A 16,335-nucleotide genomic window follows, 5' to 3' on the forward strand; every position below is an offset into this window, starting at 1 on the left:
GCCTCCAATTTTGTGTACAATTGCTTCCTTATACAAAATCTCTAGCTGCCAGAACACAGTGACATTTACTGGCATCAGAACTTTCCGTCAGTGCTCCTGACTCTGGGATCCAGTCCCCACCCTCTGCTCTCTCCTCCAGTCCTGTGTCATCTTTGGACATCTGACGATCTGAGGCTCTGAAAGGATCTCCTCCTACATGCAGCAGAACCCAGTACTTACCACTGTGCTTTGCAAATGCTATTTTTGCCGAGTCCAATTGTAGGTCCTCAGAGAACTGTTTTATTCCCCCACACCCTTCATAGATGGGCACTCAAACCCTGAGTTTTGAGAACAATGATGCAATATGTGAATATTTTACAATGATGCAAAAGTGAATATTCCATTCACTTTTAACTTGAATTCACCACTGCAAGGACTCCCTGAGCCTCTTCCTCATTTTCCTCAAATGTTTCTCCTAAGGGCAAGCATTTTGCTTCTGTTTTTCCAACAGCCTCTAAAGACCACTCAGAGAGTACTCTCTGTGGGGTCTGACCACTGTCAGGTACAGGGAAACCACGGCTCCCTGAGTCAAAGGTATGGAGATTGTGAAGAAACAACTGGATTATGATGAAACAATCTGGCCATTAGCAATTACTCACTCTGGTTCCTAAATACCTGATCAGTGCTTAGGTTCTTCATATCTTAGCATCGAGTCCTAAAGTTCTTTCTGAGAAAACCTTTCCAGGATTGCTCAGGATTGGTCACTACCTCCCATGGTGATTCATTTTTTAAAAAAATGATTGCATACCTGTCATTTCCTAGGCATGCTTTCTGGACACTGAACTCTTACTCATTTTCTCAGCTTTTCTTGCTATTTATAAGTGACATACCTGTTATGTTCTCTAATTTTATATTTCTTCAATGCTTTTATTTTTCGGTATGGCTTTTTACTTTCCTGAATAAACTGGGATGATTTAGACATGGACTCTATGGTCAGGAACCTAGGAAGCCCGTAGAACATGGAAGATGAGGGCACAGATTCAAACACAGGCTCACTCTGGGCTCTGTTACCACCACCTGTATGAACTTAATTCACGTAATCTTTGTGTCAGTCTCCTCATCTCCAGAAGGAATAATACCCATTCATGTATTATAACATACATGGCTAATATGCGTGGGAAGTGCTTAGCCCGGCACATTTCTCTCTCTCTCTCTCTCATACACACACACACACACACACACACACACACACACACACACACACACGCACACACACGGGCCACTGCTGTCAGTGGTTCTGTGATGAGTGCTTCAGCCCTGCGTGGTAGGTGAAATGCCCAAGACAGGCCTTTCATGATAGTGCCAGTGAGGACACCATTATTAAAAGAGGGTATGGAGGCCCTTATGACTCAAACTTAGTGGTAGAATCACACAGCTTAAAGTTACTAGAAAACTTTTATTACTATATTGACTGGTTTTTCAAGGCATTTTCTCTTTATTCACTGTATCTAATAGAAAACTCAGGTGATGACAATCAATTTTGTAATTTTGAAGACGGGGAGGGGCTTTGGGGATTATGATAGTAATAGAGAAATACCATTACCTTATGAGGGCTTGGGAACCCCTAGTCATGCACTTCTACCCTCTGGACCTAAGGAGACCATGACAACCAGTGGCTGAATAAGGACTGATGATCTTGCACTGGACAAGCACCCCATAAGCCATAAACCATAAGCCCAAATAAAAGGCTTGGATAGAAGCTGGGCTGGAAAATATGGCTTAGGCCAGAAAGCCCAAGCAAAGCCATTTTCTTCCTGATTTACTGTATTTCCTTATGTATAAGATGCTCCCATGTATAAGACGCACCTTCATTTTGGGGCCTGAAACTTGAAAAAAATATGTATTACTTAAAGTTATTGACCTTAAGTTTTATTCATTATAAAATTCATACAACTCATCACTGTCAAAACTCCCATCTATTAGCTCAGGGGTTGGGAACCTATAGCTCGCTAGCCAGATGTGGCTCTTTTGATGGCTGCATCTGGCTCACAGACAAATCTTTAATAAAAATAATAATAACATTAAAAATATAAAACATTCTCATGTATTACAATCCATTCATTTCCTACTGCTCATGTTCATGGTTGCGGGTGGCTGCAGCCAATCACAGCTGTCCTCTGGGACAACACCAAATTTTTATTGGATAATGTGTAATGTACATGGGTCATTGTGAGGTCAGGAAGTAAACGTCCCTTCTTTTAATCAAGTAGTGAGCTAGCTAATTGCAGAAACCCTTTTTGAAAAAGAAGATGGCTAAAAGAAAAAAATTTGAGTATTGTACTTTTCAGCAGGAATGGACAGAGGAATTCGCCTTTGTGGAGAGAGCAGGTTCTGCAGTGCTGTCTAATATGCAATGATAAAACTGTATCGATGAAACGGTCAAATATAAAGTGGCACTTCGACACACGCCATACTACATTTCCATCAAAATATCCAGCGGGAGACAGCAGGAAGAAAGCATGTCAAGAGCTACTGTGCAGAGTGCAAGCTAGTCAGCAGCAACTCTGTGTTTGGACCCAACAAGGTGACTGGAATTCGGCTAGCTTTGCTGGTGCTTTAGCAATTGTGAGAAACGGAAAGCCATTCACAGATGGAGAGTATGCCAAAACATTCATGCTTGATATTGCCAATGAACTTTTTGATGACTTTTCAGATAGAGACAAGATAATCAAACAAATAAAAAACATGCCTCTGTTGGCAAGAACTGTTCACGATCGTACCATCATGATAGCAAATCAAACTGAGGCAACACAAGTGAAAGACATAAAAGAATAGTTCTACTATTCTTTTCTCTCGCTTTGGATGAGTCAACAGACGTAAGCCAATTATCCTAGTTTAGCGTGATTGCAAGATATGCTGTCGGTGACACACTACGTGAGGAAAGTCTTGCTGTTTTGCCTATGAAAGAGATAACAAGAGGGGAGGATTTATTCAAGTCTTTCACTGAGTTCGCTAAAGAAAAAAATCTACTGATGGATAAACTTATTTCGGTGTGTACTGATGGTGCTCTGTGCATGGTGGGGAAAAACAGAGGATTCGTAGCGCTTCTTCGTGAACATGAAAAGAGACCCATCCTAAGTTTTCACTGCATCCTACATCAGGAGGCGCTTTATGCTCAGATGTGTGGCAAGCAGCTTGGTGAGGTGGTCGCTGGTCATTCTGGTGGTCAACTTTATTGTTGCCTGAGCTTTAAGTGATTGCCAGTTTAAAACACTGCTAGATGAAGTTGGAGATAATTATCCTGGTCTGCTTCTGCACAGCAATGCACGTCGGTTATCAAGAGGGAAGGTGCTCAGCCATTTCGCGACTTGTCTGAGCAAAATCCGGACTGTTTTTGAATGAAAAACGTCAAGCATCCTGAGTTAGCTAACACTGAATGGCTCCTGAAGTTCTACTATCTCGTGGACATGACTGAACATCTGAACCAGCTCTATGTGAAAATGCAAGGCATTGGAAATACAGTCTTATCCCTTCAACAAGCAGTGTTTGCATTTGAAAACAAGCTGAAGCTCTTCATCACCAACATTGAAATGGTTGTTTACTACACTTTGAAAAACTGGGAGAGTTTAAAGATGCATGCACAGCAAGTGACCCTGCTCAACATCTTGATCTTCAGCAGCTAGTGGGCTTCACATCTAATCTCCTGCAGTCATTCAAAGCATGCTTTGGAGAATTTTGTGAGTGTACTCATCTTTTTAAGTTCATCACCCATCCACATGAGTCTACAGTGGACAGCGTCGACCTGAGTTACATCCCGGTGTCTCTGTCAGAGATTTTGAGCTACAAGCTGCTGACCTGAAGGCCTCAGACTTGTGGGTGAATAAGTTCAAGTCACTGACTGAAGATTTGGAAAGACTTGCATGACAGCAAGCAGAGTTGGCAAGCAAACCCAAGTGGAGAGAAATGAAAAAACTTCAACCCGCGGACCAGCTGATTGTCAAAACTTGAAATGTGCTTTCTGTCACATACCACACACTGCAGCGTGTGAGTATTGCGTACTGACAATGTTTGGCTCTGCGTATGCATGTGAGCAGTCTTTCTCACATCTAAAGAACGTGAAGACCAACCTACGATCACGTTTAACAGATGGAAGTCTCAACGCCTGCATGAAGCTTAACCTCACCACGTATCAACCAGACTACATAGCCATCAGCAAAACCATGCAGCACCAGAAGTCACATTAATGGTAAGAAGTACTTTATTCATCACTGGTTAGCAACAGCGTAACAACGTTATTAAAAAGAATTCAGAGACTTATTGTACTTTAAAAGTGTTGGTCTTACATTAAATGCACACATTTACTTGTATTTAATGTTAAACATATTTTATGGCTCTCACGGAATTACATTTTAAAATATGTGGCTTTGGCTCTCTCAGCCAAAAAGGTTCCTAACCCCTGCATTAGCCTGTCCTCATCTGTGTCTGATGACAAATCACTGTCTTCATATATTGCCTTGTCCTCAGTTCCATCTATGGCATTTGAAATGTCACACTTCTTAAATGACTTGACAATGATCTCAATCTTGATATTAACCTAGAATCTTTTCACTCAGTTACAAACTTCTACAGGTGGTTTCTTCATTCTTCTTGCTGGTGTCAAATTGTCCCCAGAAGACTTCATCCGTTGGTTCCATTCGTCTCTCATGGCAGCTTTGAAGGGTTTGTTAATGCTGACATCAAGTGGTTGGAGCTGGGATGTCAAGCCTCCAGGTTTAACAACAAGTTTTGTTTTTTGCCCTGCAGCAGTCTTCTTTGTGTTTTTTGTTACATGTGCCCTGAACTGACCAAGCACCAATAGGGAAGGTTTGTATAAGAGCCCACCTGGTCTCCTTCTCCAAACTTTCTCAAACCAGATCTTCATCCCATCCTGATCCATTCAACCCTTGTCATGAACATAGACAGCCACTCCTTGAGGAATGTCTTCTATTGGCATTGTTTTGTGTTTGAAAATCAGCATAGAAGCAGCTTGGTTTCATCAGCACAACAAGCTGGAACAACAGTATAATGGTTCTTTTCATGTCCACTTGTCCTCACAGTTACAGTTTTCACATCCTTCTCACCAACAGTTATGTTACTTGGGACATCAGATTGAAGGCGGACTTTGTCCATATTTTCAATCTGTCTCAACTCAAACTGATGTGTCTTCCGACATTGAATGACAAAATGATGAAATTCAGGGACCTTCTGCTCATAGCTTTCAGGCATCTTTTGGGCAAGTCTGGTGAGTATACACATGTTTAGTCCATTCTGTTTCATGAACCTGAAGCATCAATTGTGTCCTCCTTTAAAATCAGTAACTCCTGGCCCTGGCCGATTGGCTCAGCGGTAGAGCGTCGGCCTGGCATGCGGGGGACCAGGGTTTGATTCCAGGCCAGGACACATAGGAGAAGCGCCCATTTGCTTCTCCACCCCCCCCCCTCCTTCCTCTCTGTCTCTCTCTTCCCCTCCCGCAGCCAAGGCTCCATTGGAGCAAAGATGGCCCGGGCACTGGGGATGGCTCCCTTGGCCTCTGCCCCAGGCACTAGAGTGGCTCTGGTCATGGCAGAGCGACGCCCCGGAGGGGCAGAGCATCGCCCCCTGGTGGGCAGAGCGTAGCCCCTGGTGGGCGTGCCGGGTGGATCCCGGTCGGGCACATGCGGGAGTCTGTCTGACTGTTTCTCCCCGTTTCCAGCTTCAGAAAAATACAAAACAAACAAACAAATAAAATCAGTAACTCCTTTTTCATCAGCAATTCTTCTTGCTTCATGCTGAACCATCTTTGTGGACACAGGAATTCCAATTGCCCTTTGCTCTTCAACCCATATCTTCAATTCCCTCTCTAAATCAGGCCATTTTGCTGATGCCTCTCATGGCCTTATTCTGTCATGGCATTTTCAGTAGGGTTTCTTCTTCCTGTAGCCAGTCTCGGATTGATTTCTCAGTTGGAGGAGGACCAAACTTATGATCAGCAGCACGATTTCCATTCACTTTTAACTTGGAATTCAGCACTGTACAAAAATCTTTTCTGAGCCATTTCTGGGCAGAATGTGGTAAAACATAACCTACTGTGATATACTGGTAACAAATGCGAAACAACGAGCACAAAGACAACAAGCATGAAAAAGCAGGAAATGCAAGTAAAAAATACTACAACCACTGTATAAGAAACCCAGTTTTTAGACCCCAAATTTTTTTAAAAAAGGTGTCTTATACATGGGGAAATATGGTAATACCTATAAACCACACAAAGGTGACCATGACTATGACTACTTTCCCCTTGATCCCACCACACAGCTACAAATCCAAGGACTGGAAGGATAAAGAAGGGAGGACCTGTGACTAGAAGAGGCCCAGATGGTATTATTACCCCCATTTGCAGTGAAGAAACTGCAGCACAGAGGGAGCAAGTGACCCAAGGTCACACAGTGTGAAGGGATTGTGCTTATCTGTTCTCCCTGCTGCTGCTCATTGAGAGCCTCAGCCGCACCACAGCAGGGTGGCTCTGTGCTTCCCTCCACTTGTGAGACAGGTGAGACTGTGGCGAGTGTCTCTGGCTGGGGACCTTCTGGGTAATTGTTGGAGAAAACAATGCAGTAACTTGCAAATTTTACTTATCAGTGTATGCCTATGTGCACCTGCAGTTAAACACAACCAGGAAATAAAAGGGATAAGTTTGTGGCCAGGTGTATAACCTAGAAATCAGCCTTTGAACGTCACTAAGATAATAAGACAAGTCAGTTACTGTCTTCCTGGCTCTTGTCTCCTTCTGAGGAAAACTGACAAGTCACAGCCCTGCCAGAGAAACAGTCCTCAACCACCATACTTTTACCACTTGATCCTCACTCTCTCCCAGTTGCCCAGTGGTGGCAGCAGGCTCAAAGGCCCTGATCCCTAGGCTGAGCAGGGACCTACAGTGTGGCCGGCTAAGCAATGATGAGAAGGAACCAATCACATTCTCAGTCTTGGGAATGTGGTTTTGGAACTTCAGAGACAATGAAGCTATGAGCAATGGGGGTTGAGGCCCAAAGAATCTGGAGGTGGTTAAGGCTGTGACAGGTCAGGCAGAGAGACACTGACATTGCAGAAGAGCTACAATGTGGAAGAAGACATCTACACAGCTGGCTGGAAAGTGAGGCTGGCACAGAAGAGCTGAGTCAGGCAAAGGTGATGCATTACAACAGATGATGGGCAACCTGGAGAGGATTAAACAAACACAAGTGCCTGCACATTTCCCCAGAGTCTATTTAATTGGTTAGAGTGGGAGTCAGACACTAGTAGGTTAATCTCCTAGAGTGAATCTCACAGAAAGGCAGGTGGAGGACTACTGACCTCAGTGAGGTTCCCTGACTTCTTGAGCTTCCTCCTCTGCAGGAGGCTTCATGGTTCAGTATCTCCTGAGTTCTTTGGCAGACACATTTGGATAGTTACTTACAGCTCCCCCTTGCTCCTTGCTAACAGAACCTAATCTTGTACAAGTATGCAAGTAGCTATATGGTCAAGGAAGATGGGACCAACCCCAGAGGATGAAGCACAATTGATCCTAGCCAAACAAGGAAATCCACCCGTCCCCACCCTCCCCACCCTAGAGATGGGTATGTGATCCAGTTCTGATCAATGACGTATGAGGGAGCAAACTCTTGGAATGATTTTCCTCTTTAGAAGAGAGAGAAGTGAAAGAACGCCCCCCACTCTCCCCTGCATTTGGAAACTATGCTGGCTGCTGTGATGCCTGGAGCTCTTGGGGCCATCTTGTGACTGTGAGAGGAAAACCATGAGAAGTGCAGGAATTCTGGCCCTGTTGAGGCTGCTGCTACTGAACCAACCCAGGAACCACCTATCCCCAGATTCTTGTCACTTAACTGTGTGCCTACTGTGCCAGGTGCTGTTCTCTATTACTTAAATGAAATCCTTGACAACCCTGAGGTTAGTTCTCTGGAGGTGAGTATGATAAATGCCCCCCCTTCAGAACTGGCTCCATTCCCTGCACGAGTAGGCTTCCCACTACTTATTACATCTGAAGCTTGACTGGTGGTGGCACAGTGGAGTATTGACCAGGGACGCTGAGATCGCTGGGTCAAAACCCCAAGGTCGCTGGCTACAGTGTGGCTTGTCAACTTGACTGCGGGATCATGGACACTATCCTAAAGGTCTACAACTTAAGCCCAAAGGTGGCTGGCATGAAAAGCCCAAGGTCACTGTCTTGAGCAACAGGTCTGCAGCTCAGCTTGAGCCCAGGTTCAATCCCCGATCAAGGCACATATGAGAAGCAATCAATGTGCAACTAGAATGAAAGCAACTACAAGTTGATGCTTCTCATTCTTTCTCTCTTTCCCTATTCCTTTCTGTCTCTATTTTTTATTTAGTGAGAGGAGGGGAGGCAGAGACAAAATCCCACATGCGCCCCAACCGGGATCCACCTGGCACCCTACTAGGGGGCGATGCTCTGCCCACCTGGAGCCCTTGCTCCATTGCAACTGAAGCCATTTTTTAGTGCCCGAGGAGGCCATGGAGCCATCTTCAGCACCTGGGGCCAACTTGCTCTAATCAAGCCATGGCTGCAGGAGGGGAGGAGAGAGAGAGGCAGGAGGGGGAAGGGGGGAGAAGCAGATAGGCGCTTCTCCTTTGTGCCCTGACTGGGAATCAAACCTGGGACATCCACACGCCAGGCCGACATTCTACCATTGAGCCAACTGGCCAGGGCCTCTTCTTTTTCAAACATTGTTTGTAATCTTGTTTTTTGTTTGTTAAATTTCATTTATTGATTTTTGGAGACAGTGGGGAGAGAGAGAAAGAGAAAGAGAGAGAGAAAGAGGGAGAAGCAGGAATCGGCTCCTTGTAGCATTGCTTCCTGTATGTGCCTTGACCAGGCAAGCCTAGGGATTTGAACCGGCAACCTCAGGATTCCAGGTTGACACTTTATCTACTGCGCCATCACAGGTCAGGCTCTCTCTGTTCACACACACACACACACACACACACACACACACACACACACACAACTGAGTCTCTCTGAGACAGTGATATAATGTGTATATTGTCAGGATGCTTAAAAGTAGGCAAAAGCTAGCAAAAAGCCCCAGAGCCACTGAGGTCTCTGTCTGCAGGCTGAGGCCCACCGTGCCTGGCCCCTTGACAGCCACACGGCACTGCATGTTCAGGACACTTTTATTTATTTATTTATTTATTTTAATTTTTTTTTTTTTTTTTTTTCATTTTTCTGAAGCTGGAAACGGGGAGAGACAGTCAGACAGACTCCCGCATGCGCCCGACCGGGATCCACCCGGCACGCCCACCAGGGGCAACGCTCTGCCCACCAGGGGGCGATGCTCTGCCCATCCTGGGCGTCGCCATGTTGCGACCAGAGCCACTCCAGCGCCTGAGGCAGAGGCCACAGAGCCATCCCCAGCGCCCGGGCCATCTTTGCTCCAATGGAGCCTTGCTACGGAGGGGAAGAGAGAGACAGAGAGGAAAGTGCGGCGGAGGGGTGGAGAAGCAAATGGGCGCTTCTCCTGTGTGCCCTGGCCGGGAATCGAACCCGGGTCCTCCGCACGCTAGGCCGACGCTCTACCGCTGAGCCAACCAGCCAGGGCAGGACACTTTTAGGTTATGCCTTTCTAGTCACTCCAGAAAGCCACTGACTGCCTCTCCCCACCCTTGCCTTTCACACCATCACTGGTCCTACTCTTACTCCATTGTTTCTCTCTTCCCCTTTTCTCCGACCCACCAACAACTGGATTTAAGAAGAAGAGAAATGCAGCACTTCCCACCCCCTAAAACCCCAAATTCTGGAGTGACAGCAAATTTTAAAAATCTCAATTTTTAGGCAGTGGAAAATCCTTAAATATTAGAAATGCCTCTCATTAGCCTGGCTGCATCTCCAAAATGGGCTTTCTTTTCATACTGCCCTGTCCCCCAACCCAAACATAATTCTAAGCGGTCCCCCAAGAAAGGCCCTTATATCCTTCTTCCATGGCTCTGCTCCAAGGACTATTCAGGCTCTCCCCCAAGAAGGTGCACACGCCTCTCACATGGCCACTCAGCAGACACTACCCCCTCTTACCTCACCCAATCATAACTCTTCTTCACAAGTTCCGAAGTTGGTCATCATCGGCTCAGCCGCTCGGTTCAGGCTCAAAGAACACAGGTATGAGCAGTTTACACAGGCTTTATTTTCCACCCAGTGAGCACAGGAAAGTCTGGGCAGGCAGAGGTGTCACCACTGCCTCCCCTGGTTCATAGACAGAGTGAGACTCAATGGTGAGGGAGAGGGGTCCTATTCCTACCAGACATTGCTATGGAGTATCACAACACATTGTTCTTGGTTCCATTTATACCATGGAGTGTGGAAAGGGTACATGTCTTACCCTAAAAATATATACTTTGATATCTCTAAAACAAAAATATTTCTATCTCTACATGAAACCTACTAGAAAGAACATAAAAAACAAGGGAAAATGTACCAGCACCTCAAGTTGTCCCTTCCATGGGAAGGTTGCTCTGCTCTCCACCTGATGCCATTTGTTTGGGAAGGCAGCCAGGAGTCACTGACCAGACAGACACAGAGAAACAAGAGGGAGGACTATCATCTCAGAAGAGTGAGCATGGGAGAAGGACACGGGAAGGAGGGTTTTGGCCTCTTTTGCAAAAGTAGTAATTGCACATTCAGTCTGGTACTTCTGTTTCCAACACTCTTGCATGTGTGAAAAACCTGCATGTTGGAGTCAACTGCAAACCTGCTAAGAGAAGCCCACGCTCTGCTGATTTCGGCTGAGCTCAGAAAAGTACCAGGGGTGGGTTCTCTCTCTCTCTCGGGAAATATTAACGCCATCAGCTAGAAGAAAAAGTTCTGTATTCTCCAATGGTGAAAGTGGGTTAGTTTAAGAAAATATCATTTCTCTCCTTTTCAGAAGGATTAGAAACCATTCCCTTCCCTTTGAGCACAGAATCTCCTAAAATAATTATGCTTATGGATGAATCATTCCACTCTCTGGATTTTCCTATTGAAAAGATTCATATAACACTCCTTGTCTCTTTTCATGCTTCAAGCAGTGATGGATACAGTTACTTCGCCCCTCTTTTGGTTATGAAAATTAGCCTCCTTTCTGGCAAAGAAATGTTAACTGAGTCAACTGCCCATTTTCAATAATTAATATAAGAGACCAAGAACCAAAAAGATTTAGTATAAAATCACTTCTATTTGGTTTTAGAATGCCTTTTTCTGTTTATATGGAAATATGGATGAGGCTGAGGGCCTAAGAACCCATAGTCCCACATCCTAAATAAGAAAAATAACCATAATGTTCCCTTTGCGAGAAGCCCCAGGACTGTTCAATCTCCTCACCTCTCTCACCAACCCCAAACTGGTGGTGGTTTTTAGAAACTCTGATCAAGAACTTCTTTTCTCCAAGGAGAAATGGAAAGACCTAGGAAAGGCAGAAAGGAGAGGAAAGGGTGCTTAAAACCCTGAGTTAATAAAAGGGGTAGAACTTGAATGACGTCTCATTTGACTAGCCAGGCCCAGCAGGATGCGAGGCCCGACAGCCACAACTGAGGAAAGTCAAGAAGGCTGAGAGCCTTCAATGCAGGACTCTAAATGTCCTGCCAGGATGTGACTTAAAAACCTGAGAAGGCGGAAGAAAATGTAGTAACAAACTAGCAAACACTGTTTAAAGTCCTAGGAGAAGGTGCTAACCCCTTTGCAAAAGAAGAAATTTAGAGAAGCTGGTAAAGTAGCAGAGAGACCATACTAGATAGTACTTCTGATGCTAGTTAAAAGGAAAGCCAGACGACCTGGGTCAAGCCTTCTCCTATGCTTCAGGAAAACGTGAAGATTCAGAATATGGACACTGAAGTCAATGGAGAAGATGCAGGGAGAATTGCTACTCCTCTAAGAGGAAAATTTGGAGAGTTGAGTAGGCAGAAAGTAAAGTTGAACTGGGAATTGTCTGTTTTGTATGACCAGAAACCAACAATTCCTAGAATCAGAGATCTGTTGAAGATCACAGCAGTCATTGCCTGAGGTGGCTCAACCAAGCCTGAGACTTAGCATATACCAGATTTTTATCAAACACTTACAACCAATTTTAAAAGCCAGTGACATCCCAAACAAAGAGAAATAGGGAATGTTCACACTTGGTTCATGACCCCTCTTATCCTAAAGTCAAATTTATATGAATAAGGAGAAGGGGACAGGTACTACATGTGATAAAGACTAGATCTCCTGATAATTCTATCCTCAGAAGTCTGAAATCATACATAGCCACAAAAAACTAGCCTGCATTTTATGCAACCAAACATATTTCAGAGCACATTTCTGCTGGTCTTCCCCTTGTCTCCAGAGCCTAAGTCATGGGCTAGGAAATAACCCACCCTCTTAGCAATGCCATTTCTTCCCCCCTTAGAACCAAAATTCCACTCATCATCACTTTCTTAAATCCCCGGCCTCTATACTACCAGCTCACCAGGACATTGGCCTGCCAACACTCAATTATTCCTGAAATCTGCCCTTGTCATAAAAGAAGCAACTGCTTCCCAGGCCCGAGCAAACCTGGGCATGGAAATCACCTAACTACCTGCCTTGCTTTCCACCCCTAAGTCAGTGTTTCCTTAATGGTGATCCTAAACACCTTTCTATAGACTGATCAACCTATATTTGTCCTTGAGCTATTCTATTAGGGAAGTCCGAGAGGGAAATCCCTAGATGGGGGGATGATCATATTATTTTGATGTCTTCATAGCTTAGGTGCACAGGCTGTTTGATAGCAGCAATGAAAGCTTATGGACAGACTTCCATTTGTTGATAAACAAATGCATATGCACATAAACGCACACACTACTACTGCTTCACCTCCACTCCCAATTTCCGACCCCCTCACCCACCCCCACCCCACACACAGCACAGCCTGACTCTGCCACCATGTTCACCAACAACAGACTGAGCAAGGAAGCAGCCAGGGCTGAGACTGAGTGGTCGGGGCTGGGAAACAGGAGAGAGTAAGAATAGGGAACGGTTCCTATCACTATGATGTAGCAGAAATGAATCTGGTTTTTGTCTGAGAAAAATCTAATGGCCTAAAAATACTGGCACAGCCTTCGAAAGCAGCTAACGTTCCTAAGGCGCAGTAGCCTGGAAGGGACTGGCTCAGGAAGTACTTGAAAGCGCACACCAGGCCCTGTAACTGCTCTGCACAGCACTGACAGAGACAGGTGCCCACTCTGGACAAGCCTAGCAGACACAGGCATCACAAGACATCAGTGTATTAGGAGAGAGATTTTTCTCAGTGATATTGTCACCAAGTTTTGTTGCATGAAGGACTTTTCCGTTATATTCCTACAGCCACACTGGGACTAGGGGATCAGGCAAGCAGTCACCAGCCTCCCTGCACCGAGGTGGCAGCAGATAGGAGCGGCAAGACAGAGGGCGGCACAGGGGTGCTCTCAAGAAACAAAGGTGAAAAAGAGGCAAGCTCAAGGAAGCAGCCAAAGAGCGACAGGGAAAGCTAGCAGGGAAGCTTTTCCTATTGACAGGCTGTCTTTTGATTTTTCTAGATTAGGCAGCTAAATGGGTACAATTATTATAGTTATCCTAACATGACAAAATGGAAAGCTTTGGCTCTCAAAGATCTTAATGCCCATATATAGTTCAAAGAACTCCTATTCCTGTCTGCACCACATGAAAGTAATTTTAGGCTGTCTCTAAAATAGCCTTGTAGGTAGAAAATCAGAAAAACCAGAACAATACTCACAACTCAAAGGGATTTCATTGTAACATTTGAGAGCAGCATGGTGCCCAGCGGGGAGCACACTACTCCTTGTTTACAGCAGGCATCTGTTCTAAGTGGGTGGTGTCCATCCTATATCAGTTCCTAAATATTTTGAAAACCATCTGTGTATTACAATAACTGTGGCTCTAAGATAGGGAAATGTGAAAGAAATGTAGGATTCCTTCAATATCAAAGGTGCTTAGAGTAAGCCTAAAATACACTAATATATTTTAAAAGTCTAAGGAATGTAAAATTCAATAAAGTTAGGCAGCCAACTCTTCACCTATAAAAGGAGAGCACAATGAGGGGACATCCCCCTATACAAAGATTTTCCAGAACAGAAAACTAGTATGATCGGATTCCCTGGGTGTCGACATGCTTGCTGGTCACATTCTGTGCACAAAGGAAGGGAAAGTCTATACACACTGGAACCTAAACCATTGATATTCATTGTAACAGAGAAGAGAAAAACTATAAGTATAGTTGTAAACTAAACACAAAAATTAGTTTTGCCACTTGCAGTTCATTTCCCAACGTGGCTTTTTACATCTGAGAGCCAGACATTTGTCAACCAACAGAAATCTACATGGCTGAAGGTGGCCATGTAGGTGGCCATGGCTTTGGTCCAATTAGGTGATGATGGTTCGCTACTAAGGCAGCTAAGGAGACACTACATAAGCACTTGGGTATCTCCAGGAATGAAGTCAAATGTGTCCTGAAGAGACAGCAACATGACATGAAGGTTTCCATAATATGGCCAATAAAACACCTTGTCTTTCTTTCTACTCACAAGCAACTATATCCAACCTTTCCCAGATATCTAGAAAGCAGACACTATGGCAGATTTTCAGCCTAGAAGTCCTTCCTAGTGTCTAAACTAATTCCTTCTGTAGCAATTTAGGTTCGGTCTCTTATTCTAACCTCAGTGAAACCAAGAGAAGCTATTCATCCTCACTTATCATGGTTGATTTCCCCCCGAGCCTTTTCCTACCTAAACTGAACAACTCCAATGTCTCTCTTAGCTCTTTCATCATCCAAGGTTCTTACTGAGTCATAGAGGCTGCTGCTAGGGAACAATGAAGATGCACCTGGGTCAGAGGTGTCTTCTGGTTGCAGTGGGGGGCACTGCCAATGCCAAGATCGCTGACCCTCCTGACAGCCTCTGAGTTTGACCAGCATCCCCCAGAGCAAGCAATCCAACCAAGGCTCAGAGCTGCCTAGGAGCCTCCAGATACTATGGGGCTGGCGAGCCTTCCGTGTTCTCTCTGTTCTGCTCCTACTTCCTGACCCCATCCTTGAGCAAGAGGAGCCCCATTGAAGGAATCCTCAATGGCAGGATGGATCCATATGGCTTGGCAGACCAGTAGAGAGTTTCAGAGAAAATGTTTGGAAAACGGGAAGCTGGGTCTTCAATGGAGGCAGTTCTAAAGAGAAAGAGAAGGAAGAGAAGTACCGACAGGAGGTGGTCTTCTGCTTCCACGTTCCCATCTGGCTGCTGGTATAGGGATGGCTGGATGCCCTCCAGAGCACATCATGAATAACTGAATGCTTCGGCATAGCTTTGAAATGACCAAAGACAGGGCCAGACTTGGTCTTGCTTCTTCTCTGAGAGATTCTCCATCTCCTCTGTAACCAGAACTTCCCTGAGGCACCTCATTGGCCCAAATCTTCCATCCCCGGAAAGACATTTAGTTGAAGAGACTGTATAAAAGTGTTACAATTAGACAAAAAGGAAATACATGATTTGTTCCTGCTTTTAACACAATACTTTGACGATGTCACCACAATTTAGATCTGGCTATATAAGTTCATTTACAAGTAGACTAGTTTTCCATTAAAAATAACCATGTGCGTTATACGCTTTGACAGCTGCCTGGATTTTCCTCTGAAGGAAACAAGACTATATTTCACTCACATTCAGCACAGATTTATTTTAACCCATTCAATGAAAAAATAAGCAGTTCTCCTTAGAGGCAGCCGTATGAGTGAGGCAGTTAGTATTATCCTCAATTTCCTGCTGAGTACACTGAGAGCACAAACAGCGGCCTGCCAAATTGTATGTGGAATTAATAACTAAACTAGACCTCATCTCTAGCCCACTGCTTTCTTTGTTTTAACTAGAAAAGTTACCCTTCATAAAACCTACGGTGTTTCCTTCAGTTATCTGCCTACTTGAACTTACATGGTGTTTGGACTAAATTATTCAATTTGGGTGCACAGCCTACCTTACTGCAGGCAAAGATGCCCCAAGTCCTTTCATTTTCTTCGTTAACCTGATTAAATTTGATCTATGCTATTGGTAAATGATATACAGAATTTAGTTTCCAAACTAAGAAAACAGTTGCAATTTAATATTTCTAAATCTTTACTTGGCAATAATTCTCATTATGGAATGGTATCATTACTGTCAACACTACCTCAATATATTAGCAATTTTCAAGTTTGTGTAGTTGCAGTAACCAGAGAAAAATGCTCTATGGATTTTGAGATGGGGACTAGAAAGAATATTAAGAGAGCTAAATAGATAAACCAAATTTGCATCCCCCCCCAAATC

At 44.5% G+C, this 16,335-nt stretch overlaps 1 protein-coding gene across 2 annotated transcripts in view; it reads right to left on the reverse strand.

Moving 5' to 3' along the window:
• Window positions 1-12,912: 12,912 nt before the first annotated feature.
• The window catches only part of SLC4A8 (solute carrier family 4 member 8), a 92,116-nt gene continuing 88,693 nt past the window's right edge, over window positions 12,913-16,335 (reverse strand). For both annotated transcript variants that reach the window (XM_066353869.1, XM_066353860.1), the window contains one exon: window positions 12,913-15,482. In XM_066353869.1, coding sequence (XP_066209966.1) covers window positions 15,470-15,482 — 13 coding nt within the window. In that variant the 3' untranslated portion in view covers window positions 12,913-15,469. The remainder of the gene's footprint in view (window positions 15,483-16,335) is intronic.

The sequence above is a fragment of the Saccopteryx leptura genome, chromosome 1 (genome assembly GCF_036850995.1).
Source record: "Saccopteryx leptura isolate mSacLep1 chromosome 1, mSacLep1_pri_phased_curated, whole genome shotgun sequence".
Taxonomy (NCBI): Eukaryota; Metazoa; Chordata; class Mammalia; order Chiroptera; family Emballonuridae; genus Saccopteryx; species Saccopteryx leptura.